A 24,004-nucleotide genomic window follows, 5' to 3' on the forward strand; every position below is an offset into this window, starting at 1 on the left:
AACATGCAAAAAATATACTTAAAGTAAGATATGAAGAATCACAGGATTTGGAACTGGAAAATAAGAAATCAAAGAACTTCATTTGATTTGGGCTATAAAGGATTTAACAAAGGGGAAAGAAGAAATTGTAGGTATAGGGAAACAAGATGAGCAAAGTGGATATGTGCAGAGAATACACAGTGTGATTTAGAACATAAATTTGGGTAGATGGGAATTATAGTTTAAAAAAGTAAGATGGCACCATCACATCAGATCATTTGTGATCTTGAATGCTAAGCAAAATTTGGATGCTATTTAAAAAAAAATTTTTTTTCAACTGATGAGTAACATAAGATCCCTGCAATGGAAGAGTCACCTAAGCAGCAATTTGAAGGATGAGTGGGAGGCCGGGGGGTAGGGGGGGAGTGTAAGAGACAAAGAAAGAAGCAAAGATAGTTGGTCACACAGACACATGGAGAAGAGAGGACATAGAAAAGGATGCTAAGGTGGAATTGAAAAGAAAGGGCTGAAACTAAAAATGAGAGCTAAGCTGGAAAGAAATCCTCAATGCTTTGAGTATAAGGTAATGGTAGTGCCACTGCCGGAACATATACTTGACAATTAATAATGAACTCTCTACTTCAAAAGACACCCTGCTTCCCTGTCCCCCTAAATCCAATATCCTATTGTACCATTGTGGTACATGTTTGTTAATTGACTGTTAATGTGAATGAAGATGACTTTTTTTTTTTTTTTTTTAATGGTTTTGCTGCAGGTTTTTTGTTTTTTGTTTTAAAATATTTTCCTGTATTATAAGGGATGATAGCTATCTAAGAGGAGGAAATGTAAGTTATATGAAAAACAAAAAAAAATTCAAAGAAAATTAAAAAAATTTTTTTTGTAACTTTAGTAGACAGAGAGGGGGTAATATAGCCAGTCTTCAAATAGTTATTAAGTACTTACTGTGTTGCAAATACTACTACTTACTAGCAATAAAAAAGAAAGGCAAAAATAACCTGTCTCTGTTCTCAAAGAGCTGATAGTCTAAATAGAGAAGACAAGATAACAAGTACAAATAATATAAACAGGAAAAATCTGTGGTGGTAGTGCTGATGATAGTGGTGTTAATCTCAGAGGAAAAGCATTAAGATTAAGGATTATAAACTCAAGCCTATGATCCTATGTAGAGATCAGGTATTTTCCTTGTTTCCCTTCACCACAAGGGGACAGCAGAAGTCAAGTTGATAGTCAAACTCATTCTATACAAGTTGGAGACTTTCCTTTGTCTTCCCTGAGTTGCAAATGTTATTAGAGAACAAGGGGCATCACACCTATCTACTGCTGACAAAGAGTTTGGAAGAAAGGTCATCAAATTTAAGTCCAGTGCTCTGGAGGCTCAAAGGTAAGGAGCAGAGCTCAGATTCCCACTAAGAGGACCAGGATTCTAAACACAGTTAGCTTTTTTCATTGCTTGTGCCTGAGAAGGATCAGTTCCCCTTCTCTAACTCCAGAGTTTCTCAGTCCCCTCCCATCTGTCATAAAGACTGTGCAGGGAGGCATTGTGAGTAAGGATGAAGTTCTTCCTCAGACTCTGGACACAGTCCATAGGTAGAGCCCCTACCTAAAATGCCTTTGCCACAGTGCCTGAAAGCCCAAGGAAACTCACATTGGGCATCAACATGCCTCTTCCCCAGGCCATTCCGTTCAAATATGCATCTCCAAATCTCCTCAGTCTCTTATATATTCCCAAAATTGTTCCTTCCTGGAAGAGTTTCTTCCAGGAAGAAGAAAGAAGATTAGATATAAGATCATTTGATCTACCTGCTTTTCACGAAGACATAAACATACCTTGAAACAATTGACTTTCTCAAGGTCACTTATGCTAAACCTGTAACAGGTAGGATTTGAATACAGGTACTGATTTCAAATCCAGCACTTTTTTTTAAAACCTTATATTTAGAGGAAGAGAGAAGGAGGAGGATAAGAGAAAGAAAGAATTGGGTCATAGACAGGAGCTAAACTTTCCAGACTTGGACTGTTACTGCTTACACTATACCAATACAGGATTATAAAAGGAGTAAGTAGAAAACCCTAAAGAGAGTATTTTACAACAGTCACAGAACACTTTACTGTGGGACTTAACCTCTTTGGGCCTCAGTTTCCTCATTTTTAGAATGAAGGAGTTAGACTAGATGGCTTTGGAGTCTCAACTCTAGATCTAGTATTCAGGGTGAGATTTTTTTATACTTGTATGGGATGGGAGGCAGCCCTGAACTCAGGCTATGTGATTTCACGGTGGGGCTCTGGAGAAGCTGCCTATCGTTATAAGCGGTCCAGAGTTTGGGGGAGGTGGTAAATAAGCCACATCCTGTGTATTTCAGGATAGAACCAAATAAATTTGCTCTTCGGATACAGATTTTGATGTGTATTATAGTTGGTCTCTCTGTGAAGTAGAGGATTGGAAGCCTAAAATCAAGGTGGGAACCCTGAGAAATATGGGAAAGGGATATTCCCATTTATGAAAAGAAAAAGTTAATGGAATAAAATCTTGAGACTGGGTGCACTTGGGTTTGGAGGATCACAGATTTAGTCTTAATCTAACCCTCACATTTGACAGATAAAGAAACCTAAGCCCAAGAGGAAACAACTCAAGCAAAGGAATTTGCTTAACGTCACAAAGACAAAGTGTTAGAGCAGAGCCTCAAATCCAAGTTTCCAATTCTAAATCCTTTATACCAGATTCCTGTTTTGAGCTCTTCCTCAGTGGTGCCAGATCTAGGAAGTAAATTTGGGGATTCTAGAGCTCAAATAGACTACTAATTAGGTGGTGCATTGCCAACCCATTCATTCTCAATTGGAAACCAAAAAGTCTGTAGGGAGAGGATAATCCTCCCTCCCATCCTTATTTTGAAATGGGACCTAGTCCAGTCTGAGAGGAAACTATGGGAAATATTAGAGCTAAGCTAGGGAGGCCAGTGCTGACTAGCTCAGGCAGCAGCTGCAGTCTTCTGGAGTTCTACTGAAGATTATTAAGGACACTCCTCCAAGGACACTCCCCCCGAAGCTCTCAAATTCTTGACCTCAACTTGTACAACTGCAACCCTTGCAAAAGAACAGAATAGTCACAACCAGTTCCCAGAAAAGTTAAGGGACCTGATTAAGGTCACCAAGCAAATGCCCACCAAACTGAATAAGGTAATTCTTAGTGAGACAAGAATCTGGAGATACAGGAATGGGTTGCATTTCTTTAAAAAAAAAAAGGCAGCATCCTTCATCCTAAGGGCCCTTCTTCAGGTGCAAAGAACAGCACAGAAGGATTTCCCCCTCCAAACTGGAGGCAAACTCAAAAGACCAAGATTGGGACTATGAGAGGCAAAGAAGTGTATTTCAGGCCAAACCCTGCCCCTGAGGGTACCTCCTTTTAGGAGAAGAGAGAGATGGGTCAGACCCCAAACTCTGCCCTCGGGGAGCTCAACCTGAGTGAGACAGATGAAACAGAACCAAATCTTGTCTTTTGGGAATTCCTACACAGTGTTGGGAAGAGAACTGGGGCTTACACGTTCACTCCTGTTTCTAAGGTTCTTCCCACCTCTGACATTCTGTGATTCTGTCTTTGTCTTAAACATAGTAACAGTTGCTAGGTGGAGTGAGTGAATAAATGAATGAAAGAATTAGTTGGCCTAGGACAAGATTTCAAGACTGTAGGATTCAAAAGGACACTCTTGGGGGGGAAAAAAAGTTTCCCTTTTCTCTTTGTCCATGATCCCTAAGGAATTAGTCTACCGGGACAAGCAGGGGCTTCTGCAGAATTTAGTTTTCCTGTCTGGGTCCTAGCTAAAGTGTTAAAAAGGCCTTGACTTCTGTTAGAATTAAAGGGACAAGGAAAGGGTTGTGTTGGGACTATGATTCAGTAGTTGTGGGATCTCCATTACAAACCAAGAGATAACAGAGAATGAGGACAAGGACCAAGCCAGACTGAGGGACCACCTTGCATATTCTCATTGTGGAAAGAAGCATTTTTCTCCAACCTATTCATTCTAAAGTATACAGATGAAGAGTTTTGAGAGAATTAGCAAATGGGACCCAGTTTGTGAGTATTTGTAATCAACTTTAAAGCATTGTTGAAATGCAAATGATAACTGAAAAAACTATAGAACATTAGAAAGTGATCATATGGTTTGTAGGCTGACCAGATAGGGCCTACACATCCTTTCCTGGATTAATTTAACCCATCCTTCACTAAACCTTTTCTTAGCCACTTAAACTAGTCTTTATCTGAACCTTAGGCTAGCAACTGGAGCAAAAGAGATTCCCTTTGAACTCTATAAATTGATGGTACCTACACTTCCATTGATTACCCATTTTAGAGATTCAGAAACTGAGGTTAGAGGAATTGGGCTTAAATCCAGTAAGTGTTGGAGAAGGGACTTGAAAACCAGCATTATTTTCACCATACCATGATGGCCCTTTGCGGTAATAATGTTAACAGGCCACAAAAGCCTAGGAGCCAGAAGCAGGGCTTGTTTCTTTTCTACCTTCTATTTTGTCCCTTTTTCTGGTTCTAGAGGACACATTTCTAGTCCTCTGGAGAACTGGATGTTATCTGCAGTTTGCCTAAGGAATTTGTGTATAGAGTTAGACTTTTTAAGTGGTCATATCACATTTTTGGACATAGCCAATGAGACAATTTGTTTTGCATTATGATGAAGCTGCTTCTCTCCTCCCCTTCATTTTATTTTATTTTTTGTTTGGGGTGGGTAGGTATGAAAAAATAAAGGGAGATAAAATGCTTGTTAATTAAAAAGAAAAAATAACTTTTTTTTTAAAAAAAGAATGAGTTTAAAAGAATGGGGTTATTTCATCTTTTTTTATATTTGTCTCCCTAGAGCTTAGACATGTTTATTTATTGAAGAAAAAATTTTTTATAGAATTCACAGACCCTACATCCAGGGAACTCCCAGAATCGGGGAAGAAATTTCTTGACCTAGCTAAGTTAGTTTCTAGTGGAAGAAGAAGATGAGCTGGGACAAAGGCAACTGTGCTGTCCACAGCATCTGGTTGTGGCCTGTTCTTACCCCTTCTCATCCCAACTTCAAATCTTTTTATGCCCACTGAGAACTGGTAGAAACAAACTGTAGGATAAAGGCCATATTCAATTCCCACAAAAGGGTTATATCCAGAAATGACTTGAGATGTAAAAAAAGAAAAATATATTAATAAAAATTTCAAAATTTCCACACAATATCTAAGAGAGTGAAAGCCATTTTCTTCTCTTCAATCCTTAGAAATCCCAAAAACCTTTCTTTTCCAGGCTTGCACTGAGCAGGGAGGAGAAGGAAACCATAGGCTCACCATGTATGTGGGGGGAAAATTGGCATTTAATTAAGTAAGAGTCCCCTGGATAGTTAGTACCTAGCCTTCCTGTAGGTTGTGGTGCAAAGATATGTTTATAATCTGTCAAAACAATCTGACCCATTGCAGTATTTACAGACAGGCTACACTCACTCTCTTCATTCCCTTCCTTTCCCCCCCCTCCCAAAACAAAAACAAAAACAAAAAAAACCTCAACAGCCTTTTGAAGTTCTGCATTCCTGTTAACATTGGATGAGAAAATCCTTTGCTGGAGTTAATCTCAAGAGTGACATTTTTACTCCTGAGGCCTGGGCTCTCAGATCCATTCACAGTCTCCTCAGCCTAAAAGATTTTCTCACCCTCACAGGATCAAAAGAAAGGGGGAATCTAATAAAGCTCCTTCCTGGCATGATCTATCTCCTCCTGCTATATTGGAGGAGGAGAGAATAGAAGCCTGGACCTTGAAGCTCTGGGCCACCTCTACAGTCATACTCCACAGATCACAGCTTCAGGCTTTGTCCAACCCTCCCAATCCCTCAGGAACAAAGGGAGCCTGGAGCCAGCTGCCCCTCCAGGTCTGTTGGTTGAATGGTAGTTGAGCTGGGGCTGACCAGGATGTGGTAATGGTGACCCTGCCTAGCACCACAGCCTGTCTGGGTCAAGGATAGTGAGGGTCAGGACTATGAGGCAATACCATTTCTCAGGGGATAAGCTGTGCCAAATGGGAGGGCTTGGCAATGGGCCACACTGTAAGCAGAGCTTCTAGGAAGGCAGCCTGAGGCCTGGAAATAGGGGAATGCACTTTAGACCCTGGATGTATCTTCTACACCAGTACTGTCAGAGGAACCCAAAGGAGAGTTTTGGAGGAATAAAGGATAGGGGTTTGGAGCGCTTTGGCAAAGAAGGGATGGGCATTCTGCAGGCATGTGTGCAGGGGAGGACATCAGACTCTGACACAAGTTACGGGATTAAGCTTGCTGAAATATACTGGTCTGAGCACCTGACTTAAATTGATTTAGAACCAGAAGGAGATTTTTAGTTTTAGCCCAATTTGCTAATTTAAGGTCCAAAGAATTAAAAGAAACTTGCCCAAGATAACACAAGAAGAGGGGTAGTGAAAGATGGATAAGGTAGTTTAAGAAGAGGTATGTTGGCCCCAGGTTGGTTTAGTGATCATGAATGAGATCATCTTCCAAAGACTAGAATTCCTCTTAAGGAAACCATAGGGGCTCAGGGGCTGGGGGACTACCCACTATCTGCCCTGACTCTCCCAGTGTCTCAAGGCCTCCTCTCTAAATTCAGAACTCAGGCTAATGGTATAATTAAAAATTCATGGCTTCCATGAGGGTCCCTTCTCTTCTTTGTCCTCAGTTACAAGTTCTGCCCCCTTTATGCCCTGGGCTCTTTATTTCCTAGGGTAAATTGAATAGTTGCACCTTTTTTGACCACTCCAGACCCCACAGGAATTTCTCTTTAATTGCCAAATCTGGTTAACTGTACATGTGTAAATTCTTTATGCCCAGAGAAATGCTATTGGAGGGCAAGGAATAGGACATAAACAGCAGCAAGAGAAAAGCACAAACACTTTCAGTAAGCCCTTACTCAGAAAATGTTTGATTGTCTGATTAACACCAATCATCGTCAGGATGTTCTTCCCTTTCTCCAGAATCTTCTGCTTAAAATACATTATAGGATCAGAGATTAGGAGTTAAGAGACCTTGGAGTTCGAAGGAACAGGTCCAGAGAGGTTAAATGAGTTTCAAGGTCACACAACTCAAGAAAATATGTTCAAATAGTATCTGAACTCAGGTATTTTTTATTCTAAATCATGACACCCAATACATTTTGCCAAGCTGCCTCTTTACTTTTAGGTTCAATCTCCTTATGATGAAGTAAAGAATGAAAGAAACAAGCACTTATCAAGCCCCTGCTATGTGCTAGGCAATTGTGCTAATAAGCACTTTACAAATATCTCAGTTTGAGGTATGATCCCCATTTACGATTGAGGAAACTGAAGCAGAAAATGTTCAAATTGTCTAACCAGCTGAGACTATATTTGGACTCAGATTTTCCTGACTCCAGGCCTCTAGTGGACTTTCTGGCTGCCTCAGATTTCTTTAGCAAATTCCCTCTACTGGCATAGTTTTCTGAAATACTCCCATTTCTGTACTTCCTCCCTTATCATCTTCTCTAGAGACTGGATATGTCAGAGAAACTTGGGAGTTCTCCCCCGTTCCGAGTACTCCCTAACAGAGGTCTTTTCCTTTAATTTATATACTCACTTCAGCTTCTCCCTTTTCCCCTAGATACCAGAGCTTCTCAGGAACAAAGGGGAAAGTAATCTGCTTCAAGTCCATTTAGTTTGGACGTCCCTATCCCAGTAATTCCATAGTGCATACAATACCTCCTTAAGTATTTCTTTTTTCATTTGATTATATTCTACCTCCCACAAGAAGTTCTCAATTACCCCAGGACCATCAAAACCTGAAATTGTTTCCTAATTCCATTTTTTTTTTTCCTTTGAAGGGCCAATGATAAGCTTTTCTCCATGCACCAAAAATGTGATTAATTAATCCATCTATAGGTATTGGCTGTAATAACTCAAAGTTTATTTTCTGACACTCAACCCCAAGACTTCTTCCCTGTCCCAGAGAAAAACCAAGCTCCTCTCCACCCAGCTCTCCTCCTTTCCAATAGGCTACTGAAATTAGCCTGCCTTGCTTTGATTTCTGAAAGACTGTGTGGTTTGGTGTAAAGAGAAAATAACATTTTCCTAGATAATGGATTCTACAGACTGAGAAAACATGATGGTGACTGGCCAGCCCCAACTACTTCGGGGGTTAAACAAAAGGCAACTGCACCAAATGAAACAAATTCAAGAATGGGAAGAGAGCTACTACGGTCAGCACCTTTCATTTTTCATCAGCACCATAAGGAGAACTAAATGCTTTGTAAATCCCATGAGTAATATGTGACTCTCTTGGAGTTCCCTTACAGAGATGAAGACATCCTTATAATTTTAAATACCATTTACCTCAGAATTGGTAGTGGGCAACTTTCTGTGCTAGATTATGAGACTGAGTGAAATAAAATGCTACTTTTCACGATGAAAGGAGAAAGGACCCCTGGGAAAAATGGTGTTTTCTTGGAACAGGAGCGGCTTGGTAGCTCATCTTAGTAGTATTGTGGTGCTGGCTGATTAAGCCATCCAGGATCTTGGCTCTTTGACCCAATACTCAGACAGTGGGTGTTAGGTCAGAGAATTATTATGCCTTAAATTGTTCAGAAACAACACTTCTGGTGATACTCACCAGCCCATGGTATGGGAGATCTGTCCAACACCACCTGGAGATAAAGAGTAGAAACTGGAGATGTCAGTGGTCTGTAGTGGGCGATGAACACCTGGACGGAAAAGCAAGATGGATTAGGGAAAGAGATAGGGAAGAGACCTCAGCTTCCCTGAGTGAAGAATTTCCATCCACAAGATCTATATTTGGTTTAGAGCAGTGGTACTCAAAAGTGTAGTCCAGAGAATCCTGGGGATCTTTGAAACTCTTTCAGAGGGTCTACAAATTCAAAATTAGTTTTTATTTCTAATAGGGTAAATATATATAAACATAAACCACACAAAAATTCTTTGAACACAAATCAAAGGAATTTAATGGAATAAAGGTACTGAGAACAAAAGTTTGAAAACCACCAGTCTAGAGAGAAATATTATGCCATAGGGAAGGAGATGGAGACTATATTCTTATGCTGGGCTTCTCTTGAGAAAAATCCCTTCACCCCTTTGGTTCTCAGTATTATGTGTAAAATGGGGATGATAATCTCTGCCCTGTCTCCCCTTTAAGGGCTGTTACAGGATCAAATGAAATAATGGATATAAAAGCATTTCTGAGCCAAGCATGTACCCTTGTGAAGGCTGGTTATCAGGAATTTGCTGTTTTTTGGCAGAATCTTGGCTAAGTCCTTTTCCCTTCTTTGATTCCCAGTTTGCCTATCTGTACAATGAAGGGGTTGTATTAGATGGTGGCTATGATCTCTTTCAGCTCTTCACATTTTATGATTCTAAAGCATAAAAAAAAAAGATTTAAAGGATTGTACATGTTTGGAATTATCTAAATGATCTGGAGTCGACATGATCAATTTATTGGAAACAATGTATTCAGAACTGAAGCTCTCCCATACCTCCAAATGCATCATTGTGCCATCTTAAATTGGGTGTCACCATGTTAGCTTCAGGGGGTAATCCTTATTTGCTTCACTCCTAGAGAAGCAGCCATTTGGTACCTAGATTCTAACACTTCAGGCTGAGTTGGGGAGAAGAGGATCCAGTTTATTATCAGAGGGGAAGCATAGCTGGGGGAGGAATAGGTGAGATTTTTGACACCACAGACTTTGTAAGAGGTCCTAGAAGTGAGGTGGATTCAGCCTCCAAAATCTCATTAGGGACAAAATGTGAATAAGACCTAAACTCAGGGATTTAGAATTTTCTTGAGCCTGCTCCTGAGCTTCCTCCTACCCCTGCCCCAACAAACCCCAACAATAAGGCCTGTGCTGTCTCAAACTTCCTCTCTGGAGGCACCAGGAATCCTCCCTCTCCTCCCTTATCTCTCTCCTTTGAACAAATGAACTTCCTAAAAACAGATAAATCAGGATTAGTTACTGTATCAATCATCATGGGCAGTGACCAGGAACCTTAAAAGAATGACCAGTTGCAAAGATAAGCATAGTCCTGACAGCAATTGATGCAGGAGGGTATCAGAGAGATGAGAAAGGTAGTGAGTTTGCCGGGCCTGGTGAGTAGTCACCACTCCCTGAAATCGAAAGTCAGTGGGATCTAGGGGCTATCCAAGGGTAAGGCCTGAATCTGGGCATTTCTGTCTAGAGACAATACTTGTTTTCTAGGAATGGCTTCTTTCCTCCAGTATGTCTGGGGAGTGATTCAGAGGGTGTATGACTTTTGATTTCTTCCCCCACCCTCCTTTTGTTAGGGTAAGGGGAGGGTGTGTGGAATGGCTGGTGATGGGGGGGGGGGGTATAGGACAAGCAGCCCTGGGTTCCTAGAGATCTGGGCTGGAAGTCTTGAGGAGGGGAAAGAGCCTAGAGGGACCAGAGTTCTGGCCTGCTTCAGATAAACTTCAAACCCACTAAGAATAACTTGGCCCTTCTCTCTCAGAGAATAATCCCTGCACTTCCTAGGGAGGTAACTATGGACAAAGCAATGGAAAACCACCAGTGGTTTTTATGGTTTGGCTTAAAATTGGGGCAAAGTTGGGTTTGCCCTCTTGGGGAAAAGTTCCTGTTGAGGTATTAAAAAAAAAAAATTCTGACTTTTTAAACTATAGGCCAAATGAAAGAAGCACTGTCCAATAGCTTGAGAGCAGCAAGGACTTTTATACTTATTTTGCAATGATAAGAGACAGAGGTTTGGAAAGCTGAAATGAATGTGTCTCTAGAGCAGTTTTCCACAGGGAAGGTGTTAGAGGCTGACCCAGGTGCCATAATGAGAAGCCCCTACATTCAATCAGGAAACCTAGCAGTAGGGCTGTGAGTCAAGTCACTTTCACTCTCTCAACCTCAGTTTTTTCCTGCTCTGATACCTTATCATGATGACACTCTGGGCTCTTGAAGTCTGTTCCTAGAGCACTGACTTTGGTAGGTCCTACCATGATGAAATGTTTTCAATGAAGACCAGGCAAGAAATTAAATGTCATCTGAAACCCAAGCTAGTTAAATTAGGAGAAACCTGTCACTGGAAGGGTGATTACTGAATCATCTTTTGACGGAGGGTAGGGTTCTATCTGAATCAGTTGAAAGATGATATATTAATTAGCTAGTTGCTACAGTGGATAGAATGCTGGGCTTGGAGTGAGGAACACCTGAGTTCAAATCTGCCCTCAGATAATAGCTGTGTGACCATAGGTTAGTCACTTAATCTTTACCCCAGTTTCCTCAACTGTAAAATGAGGATAATATTAGCATGTACCTTCTCAAGGTGGTTGTGAGAATCAAATGAGATAACTGTAAAGTGATTATCATAGTACTATATAAATATTACCTATTGTTTGTTATTATTACTGAAGCAATATTCCTGCTTTAATAGGTGAGGTGAGGGTTTATTGATGTATGTGAAAGTGCTTTACACAAAACATCATTCTCATTGATGTTACTGTTAGTGTTAAGCATTATGAACCCCTATCCCAGCTCCTTCAGGCTTGACTCTCTCTCTTCTATCTTTAGCCATGCATTTCAAACAGTCCCATTAATTATTTTTCTCAAAGTACATGATTATGGTTTGCAAGCTGAATCTGGCCTAAATTCACCCTTTGCCCTGCTGGCCACTGCCAATCAAGCCTGAACCCTGACTATTCCCCCTCTTTAGGTTCCTTTCAGGTTTTGTGCTAATTCCCAATGCTGATAGAAATCTTTCCTGCCTTTGTTTCTTTAGTTGTAAAATGTATGTAGCACTCTCACTTTCTCTCTAAGGTGGAGCATATTGGATATTGGAACATCTAAATATCCTGGGGGGAGGAGGGAGAAGAAGAATGTCAAATCTTTAAAAATTTATTTATTTATTGATGAGGCAATTGGAGTTAAGTATTTGCCCAGGTAGCAGTGTTAAGCATCTGACTCCAGATTTGCAGTCTGATTTTCCTAGGGCCAGGGAGCTCTATCCATTGCACCATCTAGCTGCCGCTGCTAAACACTTCTTAGTCTTTTTCTAGGAAAGCAGCCTCTCATTCAGTGCTATCTACTGCTTGTCACCTTCTCTTGTGTACCTGGTCTCCACATCCCCAGTTTGCTTTTCTTGCCTATGCATATGTTATAATGATTGTATTTTTGTTGTTGTTCAGTGAGGGAAAGGTGGGTAAGAAAACGAAATGCATATTAATTGAAAACAATGAAGAAAAAAATCATATAATCCTACCTTGCTTCTGGTTGATGTCAGCAGAGATATGTGTCTGGTGGGAGCTGAAATGTTCATAGAGGGGTGTGAGCTGTGTAACTCCATGGGAGGGCTGGCCAGGCTTGGCGTGCTGAAAGACATGAGAGAGACAGCCCCCAGCCACCCACTTATAAACATGAAAATGATCCAATCCACCCTCAGCAACCCAGAATTTCTGAGCTTGACAATAAACTTCATGGTCTCAAAGGAGCCTTCTCACAGTCTGGGAAACAAGGTGAAAAGAGCAAGTATTTTTAGTCCTTTTTAATACATAGGAAAACTGAGACTAAGAAGGGAGAAAAGGAATGATCTTAATTCACCAAGCAACACATCAGGGCTGAGATCCAAGCAAGAGGGTGCTGGAGCCAGCTCCAACCCTTTTGGGAAAGTCCACTGTTAAATTTTCAATGTGAACATTTGCACCTCATGAACATTTGCACCTCAGAAATAAGCAATCACTAGGTATCAACCTTGATTTATCATTTTGTTGACGGAGTGCTAATAAGCACATTAAACTTTAAAAGTATGTGCCTATACCTCTACACCATTTTATAAACATTGAATCTAGAAGATTTACCAGAGAAGGCTCAAGGAATGAAGTTATTACCACGGTGGAGATCTGGCTACTGTAGACCAGTTTTCGAAGTACTTTTTACATTATCTCATTTGAACCTTACAACATACTTGGATCCAGATTTCCTGATCTATGATTCAGGGTTCTTTCTACCCTAACCCACTGCCTCCCACAGCTGGATCTCTAAGAGGTTGGGTATTCAGAATTCTATTTTGTGAGAGGCATTATAATTGCATCCCTGACACAAACTGATGGTATGAACATGTACAAATCTTAATTTAGCCGTTCAGTACTCTAGGCCAGTGGTTTCAGACTCAAACAGAAAGAAACTACATACACTGAAGAAATAAGCGCCAACCTGCATTGGTAGAGTTTTAAATTGTGAATCCCAAGGTTGACTCATAGTACTTCCTCCAAGCTGACATTAGTTCCTTCTCTAGTAAAGAAGAGGAGTTCATATTTCTGGAAAGCTACCAGCTGTACCTATTCTTTTGATCATGATTTTATTGACTAACACATGGTAGGGTGAGAGTAGAAGAGAGAATTTAAGAGTCATGTAATCTGTCTCTGTTGTTCCCCACCACCACCACATTATCTGTATTCTTGGACAAATCCCTTCCCCTCCTCTTTGGATCTCATGGTCTTCATCTATAAAATGAAGAGGTTGGACTTGGTGGCCTCTAAAGCCCCTCCTAGATAGAGGGAAGTAGGCATAAATATACCAAGTCTGAAACAAACTCTTTCTCCAAATCTGACTTCTAAAGTCCTTCCTTTCTGTCAATACCCAATTAAGATATCACCTCCTCTATAAACCTTTTGAACCTCACATAATTGTGTCAGAGAACATAAAGACTCGTAGTCCTAAGAATCCAGTATAAGGATCCTGAGGAGGTGTGTAAGAAATGTTTGCTGATTTGAAAATTAAATTGTATTGAAGTGAACATCATCAAAACACTCAAAAAGAACTACCTCCCCCTCTGTCCCTCCAGCCTCCTTAGGGAAAGAGGAAAGGAGAAGGGAGAAAGAGGAAGGATGTAGAATAGAAGGGAGTGAGAGAGTTGTTGGAGCTCTGACGGGTTCTTCTGGGAGGGTTTCCTAAATGAGGTTAGTTTTGGAAGTGAAGGAAGGAGGAAGGGAAAAGGGCAGGGTTTGGCATGGAACAGGACTGTCGGGTTTGTTTTGGACTGAAACTAGGGCCACAACCAATAAGCCCTTTGGTGGTAGCCTGGTGTGGGAAGTTGACTAAAGGGCCCCAGCAAAGATGAGAAGCCACAAATAAAAGGGTATGGAGAAGGTAGAGGGGATGCATGAGACCCATAAATAGCCAAATGGGTGGGGCAGCTGGGTCTTAAAGGGAAAAGCTGTTAGTTAGCAAAGCCACTGGCTCACCCCAAGCTCTCCAGGGAAGAGCTAGTCCAGCCAGAATATCCAGAAGTGGGGAGGATCTGGGGACAACCCAGTTTGCAGCAAAAGATGACAGAGCCCCTGAGTCCTACTGAATTCAAGTTCCAAATGATTGCTTCGAGCAGTCAAGGCCCTTCATTATCTGATAACAACTTTCACTCCCACAGCTCCAACGTGCATACACATGCTGCCACCAAAATCACTTCTTTCTGGTATTTTTGCTCACAGTTCTTCCTTTTCTGCATATCTAAAGTCTCTCCATCATCCATGCCTCCAGACCTTCCATCTTAAGGAAGACTTCACCAACTGCCCTAATCTTTACCTATCTCTCCTTCCTGGCATTTATTATCCACACTTCTCCACTAGTGTTTAGCATAGGCTTTTTCACAAAATTTGGGCTTCTGTGCCTAACATTCAAGGCCCTCTATAATATGGTCACAACCTACTTTTCTTTTCTTTCTTTCTTTTTTTTTTTTTTAAATTTAATAGCCTTTTATTTACAGGTTATATGTATGGGTAACTTTACAGCATTGACAATTGCCAAACCTCTTGTTCCAATTTTACCCCCTCCCCCAGATGGCAGGATGACCTACTGGTCATGATGTTAAATATATTAAAATATAAATTAGATACACAATAAGTATTCATGACCAAACCGCTATTTTGCTGTACAAATAGACAACCTACTTTTCTTAAAAAAAAAAAAAATTAATTTTCAGAATACATGCAAAGATAGTTTTCAACATTCACCATTTCAAAACCTTGTGTTCCAATTTTTTCTCTCTTCCTCCTTACTTCCCCCCCTCCTTCCCTAGACAGCAAGTAATCTGCCTCTAATGTAGGTTAAATATGCTCAGTTATTCTAAACATTTCTACATTTATCATGCTACATGAAAAATCAGATCAAAAGGGAAAAAATGAAAAAGAAAAAAACAAGCAACAATAACAAAAGGTGAAAATATTGTTATGATCTGCATTTAGTCCCCATAGATGCAGATGTCTCTCTCCATCACAAATCTATTGGAATTGGCCTGAATCACCTCATTCTTGAAAAGAGCCAAGTCTGTCATTGTTGATTATCACATAATCTTCTTGTTGCTGTTTACAATGTTTTCTTGGTTCTACTCACTTCACTTCACTTCACAAGTGTAGAACATGAAGTCACAAGGATCTGCATGTGACTTCTGTTTCTGCCAGTTACTAGTTACATGTATTCTTGGACAAATCCCTTCCCTTTCTCTTTGGGTGTCATGATCTTCATCTTTAAAATGAAGGAGTTGGACATGATGGCCTCTAAAACCATTTCCAGATATAGATGCAGGATCCTGTTCTCCCTGCTAGTTTCCTTCTTCACACATACTTTGCTATTTTGAATTTTTTTTTCTCTTTTTTTTTCTTCTTTTTTTATTTATTTAATAGCCTTTTATTTACAGGTTAAATGTATGAGTAACTTTACAGCATTAACAATTGCCAAACCTCTTGTTCCAATTTTTCACCTCTTACTCCCCACCCCCTCCCCCAGATGGCAGGATGACCAGTAGATGTTAAATATATTAAAATATAAATTAGATACACAATAAGTATACATGACCAAACTGTTATTTTGCTGTACAAAAAGAATCAGACTCTGAAATATTGTACAATTAGCTTGTGAAGGTAATCAAAAATGCAGGTGGGCATAAATATAGGGATTGGGAATTCAATGTAATGGTTTTTAGTCATCACCCAGAGTTCTTTCTTGCTATTTTGAATTTCTACTAACCTTTAAGAGTCAGCTAGATGGCTCAGTGGACTAGTGCTGCACCTGGTGGCATCAGGAAATTGTTATTGTTCGGTCATGTCTCATTCTCTGTGACTTCATTTAGGATTTTCTTGCCAAAGTACTGGAATGGTTTGCCATTTCCTTCTCCAGGTCATTTTACAGATGGGGAAACTGAGGCATATAGGTTAAATGACTTGCCAGGGTCACACAGCTAGTGATTCTCTGAGGCCACATTTGAACTCAGGAAAATGAATCTTCTAGATTCCAGGTCCAGTGTTCTATACACTGTACTACCTAGTTGCCGGGAATCAAAAAGAACTAAAGTTCAAATACAGTCTCAGATACTTACTAGCTGTTTCACCTTCTGTTCACCTTAATGCACTGGGGAAAGAAATGACAAACCACTCTAAGAAAATCCCAAGAACAGCATTGTTATGATCTACTGTCAAAGAATCAATTTGAACACCACAACCACCACCCTCCTTTAAAATCCTACTGATATGCTGTCCTCTCCAGGGGGACCTTCCCTAATCTGTTTCCTTTCATTCTCCTTAATTTAATAGAAAATTTTTTTCCTCAGACAGCACATCACTTGGTTTTGTACATCTCCAATGCATTTAGCATGGATTGCTGTCCCATTCCCTGCTAGACTATAAGCTCTGGGGGGGTGGAGATTGTAACTGAGGGAAGCGCTGTATGGTGTCTAGTAGAGTGGTGGGATTCTCATAAATTGGTGGTAATGGTTGTAGAGGATTCTGGTGTGGTGGAGAAATGACTAGCTTTGAAGTTGGAATCCCAGCTATGACCTTAGGCAGGTCTTGGAGAAGCCTTTGCTCTCTCATCAGTGAAGAAGTTGGACCAAATGATCCATGAGCTTTACCATTGTGTGACCTTAGGCAAATCTTTAAATTTTCTCAACTTCAAGATAAAATGGCCTCAAAAAGATTTTTCAGCTTATAAAATCCATGATCCTGTGAATCTGACCCTGGTTCATCATTGGACTATGAGATTCCTGAAGGAAGGGACACTGTTTTATTCACACAGGACAAAGCACAGGGCTAGAAACATGGTTCGGGGAGGAGAGGGAAGAAGTGATCAATAAAAAAAAAAATTTACTTATTGAATAGAGACTGGAGAATCTTGCAGAGCTGGGTGCCACAGGCAGGACTGGGGGATAACTTCCCCCAAACCACCTCTAGATCTGAGAGTCTTCTGAATAGAGCTATTGGATGTTTTCTGGGTTCTTGCCTCTGCTTTCCAAACTACCCAAGTTTCCTGTCTCACTCATGCAGGAGGCCACAGCACTCTTACTTTTCGTAGAAATGGCCTATAGTGGCATTCAGAGATGACTCATGACTCACTGAGATATGAAGATGGGGAGAGGCAGAAAGGAGGGGGCTGTTCTCTCAAGTCCCAGGGCCAAGGTGGTGGTTTTCCTGTAGGAGGGTTCACTAGGAAGAGACTTCACTTCTCCTATCAGCTCCTTTCCAAGGCCCTTTGCTGTAACCCTATGTTGGCCTGCCCCAAACCACCAAATAGTTGACTTGACTTGCTTTATAAGGAAGTCACAGGATTACAGATGTAGAGTTGAGAGTGATCTTTAAGGTAATCTGACCCAAACACTCCATTTACAGATGAGAAAACTAAAGTGCAGACAAGTTAATGACTTGCTTAAGACATCATAGGTTCTAAGCGATAAAGCCAAACTTTGAATACCAATCACATTTATCTGAATTTAACACTCTTTCCACAGTACCACACCATCACAACTTTTCTGAGCTTCATTTACTATATCTGCAAAATGGGGTTATTTCATAATGAGTAGCCCCAGAATGTGGCCAGTTCAATAAATAGAAAAACCACTAGACTCTAGTCCCTACCATTTGTCTCCTTCCTTGTCATCTCTGTGACCTTGAACTAAGGTTAACCTTTCAAGGTTCCATTTCTTCATATATAAAATGATGGTTTTGGACCAGATAATCTCTAAAATCCTTTTCTAAATTCCATGATACTATGATCTTCTTCTTGCTTTCCTAGTTCATCTAGGAAAAGTTCAGAGGTACCAGCCTTATAAACCCTGGAGGGAGATTTCTGATTGATCTATTGAGTTGAAACTAGTCTCAGCCAAGTAACACTTGCTAACGCTAGTCCATGGTGAAAGACAGATGGGGAAGGAGCTCTAGAGGCTCCCAAGGGGATTTTCATTGTTGTTGAGTTGTTTCAGTCCTGTCCAACTTTCTGTAACCTTATTTGGGGTTTTCTTGCCAAAGCTACTATAGTGGTTTGCCATTTCCTTCTCCAGCTCATTCTACAGATAAGGAAACTGAGGCACACAGGATCAAGTGACTTGCCAGTAAGTGTCTGAGATTGAATGTACTGCTCCAGAGCTAGCACTCTATCCATTGTGCTATTTAGCTTCCCCAAGAGGAAAGAGGTTTCACTCTAGCCACATTTGCCTTCATAGGAGGTTAATGCTCAAACCCCAGTGACCTATGATTCAAGAAATTAAGGTATGGGTCAGGAAAGAGAGCCCTCTATTATAAAGTATTTCCCAAGTATTTTATACTTTCATTAATTTATTTCATAATTCAAAATGGTTGGTTGGTTGGTGTCTTTCACTCTCAAAGAGGACCAAAATGACATCACTATGTTAGCATTGAGTTATATATAGTGTGTCCAGCTGTGCCTGATCAGACCAACATGAGCTCAGAATGTTGTGTTACACATTGGACACAAGTTGTCCCTATAAACATTTGGGAAGGTTTCTCTAACTGTGTCATCTCACAATTTTTCTGGACTAATTCAAGTATGCTTTGCTTACAGAGCACAGAAACCTCTGATGAGGGCACACCATGCTGGGTGGTCTTGGGCCAGTGTCTCCTATGTCATGCAACCAATTGTAAAGTTCTTAAGAGACACGTTGAGAGTGTCCTTTTATCACTTTTTCTGATCACTTTGTGAGCACTTGCCATGTGTAAGTCCACATCTGCCCTGAGAGGATGGTAGAACAAAGATTATCATCCATATCTTGGGAAAACTGATGCTTAGAGAATTGGACTGAGGTTGGACAGATGGTGGAGCCAGAGAAAGAATGTGGATCTCGTGGGATAGAGAGCTCTTTCTTCCTCCTTCCCCTGCTTATCCTCTCTTAATCAAGTTCCATTGTTCTATCAAACACTAGTCTGGGAAGGGTAACTCTTTCCTAGAGAGAGGTGGCTTGAGTCCCTTAGATACTCAGCCTCAGGGTTCCATCTAATGAGGGTGAGACTAGTCCTCAAGACTTTGAGGAAGATCTTTATAGAAGTCACCATGCTCAGTCAGTGTCTTTAAAATATTAGATTTGGAAGTAGCCTTAGTAGTCAATCCTTAGAGAGGCAGTTGTGGTCTAACAGAAAAGTACTAGGCTTAAATCCAGAGAATATCACAAGGTAGCTCCAGTTTCCTCATCTGTAAAGGCAGACAGGTGATAATTTCATTCTAGCTCACAGAGGAAACTTCAATAAAAATGAGGACTGGTCATTCTCATTTTACTAGGAGAGAGACTAAGAACCAGAGAAAGGGTTACAACAGAAGTTTAATGGTGGAACGAAGAAGAGGCTTTTTCCATAAAGCCTTGATTAACTATGGCTTCCTTACTAGGGAAGGAACTAGGAACTTAGCCTGCTAGGGCTGTGGGTGTGGCCCCTGTCTAGAGAAGGGGTGAGTTTCCACAGCTCTCTGCTGATTATGTAATTCCTGGTAGAGAGGATTGTGAGATATTGAAGCCTCCAAGGGCTTCAAATCCTAGAGAAGATGATAAGATTTCCACGGAAGATGCCCTATCAGAAACTGAATTTATAAATTAGTTAGGTTTGTTCAAGCTTCCAGAGAAAAAAGCCTGAAGTCATCCTGCCCCTACAGACATCCAAGTTCAGGTAGATTTTAGGTCTCCTCTTTCCATGCTGGATTTTTGTACAGTCCATTAAAAAAGAAAAGAAGCAGTTGTCAAATGCTTCTATGTACCAGGCACTACGCTACAACATGCTTTATAAATATTCTTAATAGATTCTCACAATAACCCTTGGGCAACTCAGGGGGGTAGGTGCTATTATTATTCCTATTTCACTGCAAGGAAACTGAGTCAAACAGAAGTTGTGATTTGCCCAGTATTACAGGTGTCTGAACTTTATTTGAATTTAAGTCTTCCTGATTCCAGACTCAGTGCTCTATCTACTGAGCCAGACCTAGATGCCCACGAGAGAAGCTTAGAGAAATCACCAAGAGTTGTGGTTGGGTGGAAGTTTGTCCACTAAAATAAAAACTCCATTGTTTTTTTGTCTTTGTATCCCTAGTGGTTATTGTAATGCCTGACCCTATGGAAAATACGTACTCAGTAAATGCTCTTTGAATTGATTTTTCCTACAGGAAAGCAGGGACTTATTTCAGTTTTGTGCAGTAGGTACTTAATAAATGTTTGCTTAATTTTAAAAAATTGCTTTCCTCTGAAAAGGAGAACTATGAGTGATATATCAACAAATTAGCCAATCCTGAGACACAGAGAGAAGGACTCCTGAGATTCTTGTCATCTAAAAAGAATTCTTTCATTGGGCGATCACAAAGGACACGTGCTACATGATATTAGCAAACACCTGAGATAAATGCATCTCCCTCTATAATGACCCCTCATCAGATCACTGAACAAAACTCCATAAGGATATATGCTATTGAGTCATGTGTGATTTAAACATACATGTGAGAGACGCCATTTTTTTTCTTTGAGGACAGCCTTTAATGCTCTACTCTTCAAAGTCTTTAAAAAAAAATTGTATTTCTATTTTGCTTTTAAATCCCAAGTCAAAGGCCACCTCTTCCATGAAACCTTCTCTAGTTTTTCCCCTATTTCTCCCTTAATTATGGCCCTTCCTCTTTCAGACATTGAATAGCAATCTGTTTTATGTGCCTCTGATGCATTAAGCTTGGATAGATCTGTAATTCCCTTCCTCTAGTATAGGTCATGATACATCTACACTTTTGCATCCTATGACTCTTCTACACATTCTCCCATGAATCCTTTGTCCAAAGAACTCAGCATCTTTTCCTAGATCCCTTGGCATTGCATGGACACAAGCAATAGGCCTCATACTGGTTGTACTTCCAATACACTTATTATGGATTATTTTTTATTACAATCACTTGCAAATTTATCACATACATTATATAACATACTAGTTGGCTTTTATATGACGCTTTAAGCATCAAAGCATTTTACAAATAGTATCTTATTTAAATACAATAATCCAAGTGTTATTACCATCCTCATTTTGTGGATAAGGCAGATGACAGTTAAGTGCTACCCAAGGGGTCTCATAACTAGTAAACATTTGAGACTAGATGTGAACTCAAGTTCTTGGTGGCTCCAGGCCTAGCACTTTATTCATTGCACCAACTAGCTGGACTATAAGGTTCATTTAGGCAAGAACTATATCTTAAACTTTATATATGTTCACAGTTGGCACAAGATAAATGTCTACAGTGAATTATAATTGAATGGAATTGAATTGATATAGTATAGCAACAACTGGTATATAAGAGCTGAAGGTCTGCCACAAACGTTTCCATAATTTCTTCATGTGAATTTCACAAAAGTTCTTTGAGGAAGGCACAGTATTATTATCTCCATTTTAAAGATAAATCTGCTAATCAAGCAATTATTAAGTAGATTTGGAGAAACTTATGTGTTTGGTCTTTAATAATCATAGACCCCTATCAGGGAGGAGCCTGAGATTTAAATCCTAGATGGGACCTTAGGAGTCATCTAGTCTTTTACAAATGAAGAAACTGAAGCCAGAAAACTTGACTAAGATTGCAGTTCAATCTTAAGGTCCTTGGATTCCAAATCCAGTGTTCTTTTCATGGCATCATATTACTGTTGTGACTCAGGAATGGTCAGATTCAGTCAGTTTGGGAAACAAGATTTAGAGGGAAACCCCCCCCACAAATTTTCTATTTAGGGGTAACCATAGGAACCAAAGTGGAGAGAACATGGGACCCAGAGTCAAAAAAGCTGTAGTGATTCCTGGTTCTGCTACATACTTCTTGTGTGAAGTTGGATAAGTCTCTTCCACTCTCTGAACCCAAGAATTTTCATTTTTAAAAGTGAGAGGTGTGAATCAGATGATCTTAAGCTCTAAATCCTATGTTACTGTGTGTTTATCACCCTGGGGACAAATAGACAGATGTACTTCCGGATCCTTAGTTCAGGTTCATCTATACAAAAACAAAACTCCCTTCATTTGTCCGGGAAAGGAGACAAATAATAACAGCTCAAATTTTTATAGCAATTTAAGATTTACAAAATATTTTAAAAAATTGATCCTCATGACCTTTTGAAGTAGATGCTATTATGATTCCCATTTTATAGATGAAGAAACTGAGGTTAAACGATACATAGGTCACACACTAGTCAGTATTTGAGGTGGTCATAAAGCTCAGATATTCCTGACTTTTTAATCCAGAAGTGGATTGTCTGGAGAAGAGAAGAGCTCACATGTGAAGAACAAATGTCACTAGAGATGGGCCATTTGGACCAGTGTTACATGTGTGATCTATTAAATTGCCACATAGTTGGGTCAAAATTTTCCCCTGGGATGAGCCATCCTGGTTGAATCCAGACATCCAAGAGCATCATTAATTGAGTATCCAAAGAGATTTAGAGGTCACTGTCCCTGACTTCTAAGTGGTATCACTTTGCATTAATAGCAAGTAACAGTTTACAAAGTCTTTTCCCATCCCTTCTCTCATTTGATTATTATGGTTCAGTGAAGGAAGCAGGATAAACATTATTATTTCTAATTTACTGAAAACTGAAACTGAAGCTTAGACAGGAGAAGGGACTTGCCCAAAGTCACACAGAGATAATTGCACGGATAGTTGCAAAGATAGTTGCAGAGATGGTTAGAACCAAGGGTGTGTCAGTAAATATTAATAACCAAGCTTGAGGGCGGAGGCAGATGGAGGAAAAGAAGGAAAAAGACCTTTTATACACACTTTAAAATATAATCTACATTAACATTTTTTAAACTTCTAGACAATAAACAAAACAACACATCAAGCCTAGATTTATGCACATATTAAGCTTAAATGCTCATGTTGAAAATTTAATAATTGTTTTTCAAAGCAGCGCTGGCTTCCCAGCACAACCCTGATTAGAACTTAAATTCTTAACTCTTAAGTTCGGGGATATTTGTATACCAAATCAGCATTATCATCTCTTTCCCAGGTTCTCTAAAGAATTTAAGGGCCCTGTCTCTCTTTGAGCTCTGGCTGTTCAGATGGGAGCGATAGCCCCACGGAGTTCTCAGCTATCTGCAGCAACCCCATGGAGCCAAATCTGGAACCTTACTCCTCTTTATGTCCCCCTACTCCCAAGTCCTGTTATGACTGACCTGACACGGTCACCAACCAGATACTGTACAAAGTGGCTGAGCTCTCAAGCTCTGACTGCCTGTGGTTTGCACATCTCAGCTCATTGAGATAATGTATGAGGACTATGTATTAGTCACGTCACTTTCAAACTTTCCCTCATTGCTGGCCCCAAATCCTCAAATGAGAAAGTGGGTGGGTGGGTGGGAAAAGGTGTCTGGGAGCTCCTCTCACTCTATATTTGGATGTACAGACAAGGAGGGGATATGTATCTAGAGATGGGGTGTGTGTGTGTGTGTGTGTGTGTGTGTGTGTATTCTGATGCTAAATTTTGCAAATCACCCAATAGATAGCTAAATCTCCTCATAAAGCATCTGGCCAGTAGTAATAGCTTCTTTGGGCTCCTCCCAACTTGAAAATCCTGTGATTCATTCTCCTTGAGCAGAAAGAATGAAATGGATACAATTGTGCCTTAGTGAATATGTTCTGTGACAACAATATAAAAGGTTAATTGACATGTAAACAATGCTTTTAAGGTTTGCAATCCATACATGATGATTTCATCTGAAGCTCACAACCACCA

General features: G+C 40.2%; 1 protein-coding gene across 4 annotated transcripts in view; it reads right to left on the minus strand.

Moving 5' to 3' along the window:
- Nucleotides 1-24,004, minus strand: part of TCF7 (transcription factor 7) — a 115,710-nt gene that overhangs the window by 16,527 nt on the left and 75,179 nt on the right. For all 4 annotated transcript variants that reach the window (XM_031953059.1, XM_031953056.1, XM_031953057.1 and 1 more), the window contains exons 4-5: nt 12,263-12,371; nt 8,643-8,733 (exon numbers count right to left, since the gene is read on the minus strand). In XM_031953059.1, the coding sequence (XP_031808919.1) occupies nt 8,643-8,733; nt 12,263-12,371 (200 nt within the window). The remainder of the gene's footprint in view (nt 1-8,642; nt 8,734-12,262; nt 12,372-24,004) is intronic.

The sequence above is a fragment of the Sarcophilus harrisii genome, chromosome 2 (assembly GCF_902635505.1).
Source record: "Sarcophilus harrisii chromosome 2, mSarHar1.11, whole genome shotgun sequence".
NCBI classification, from domain to species: Eukaryota; Metazoa; Chordata; class Mammalia; order Dasyuromorphia; family Dasyuridae; genus Sarcophilus; species Sarcophilus harrisii.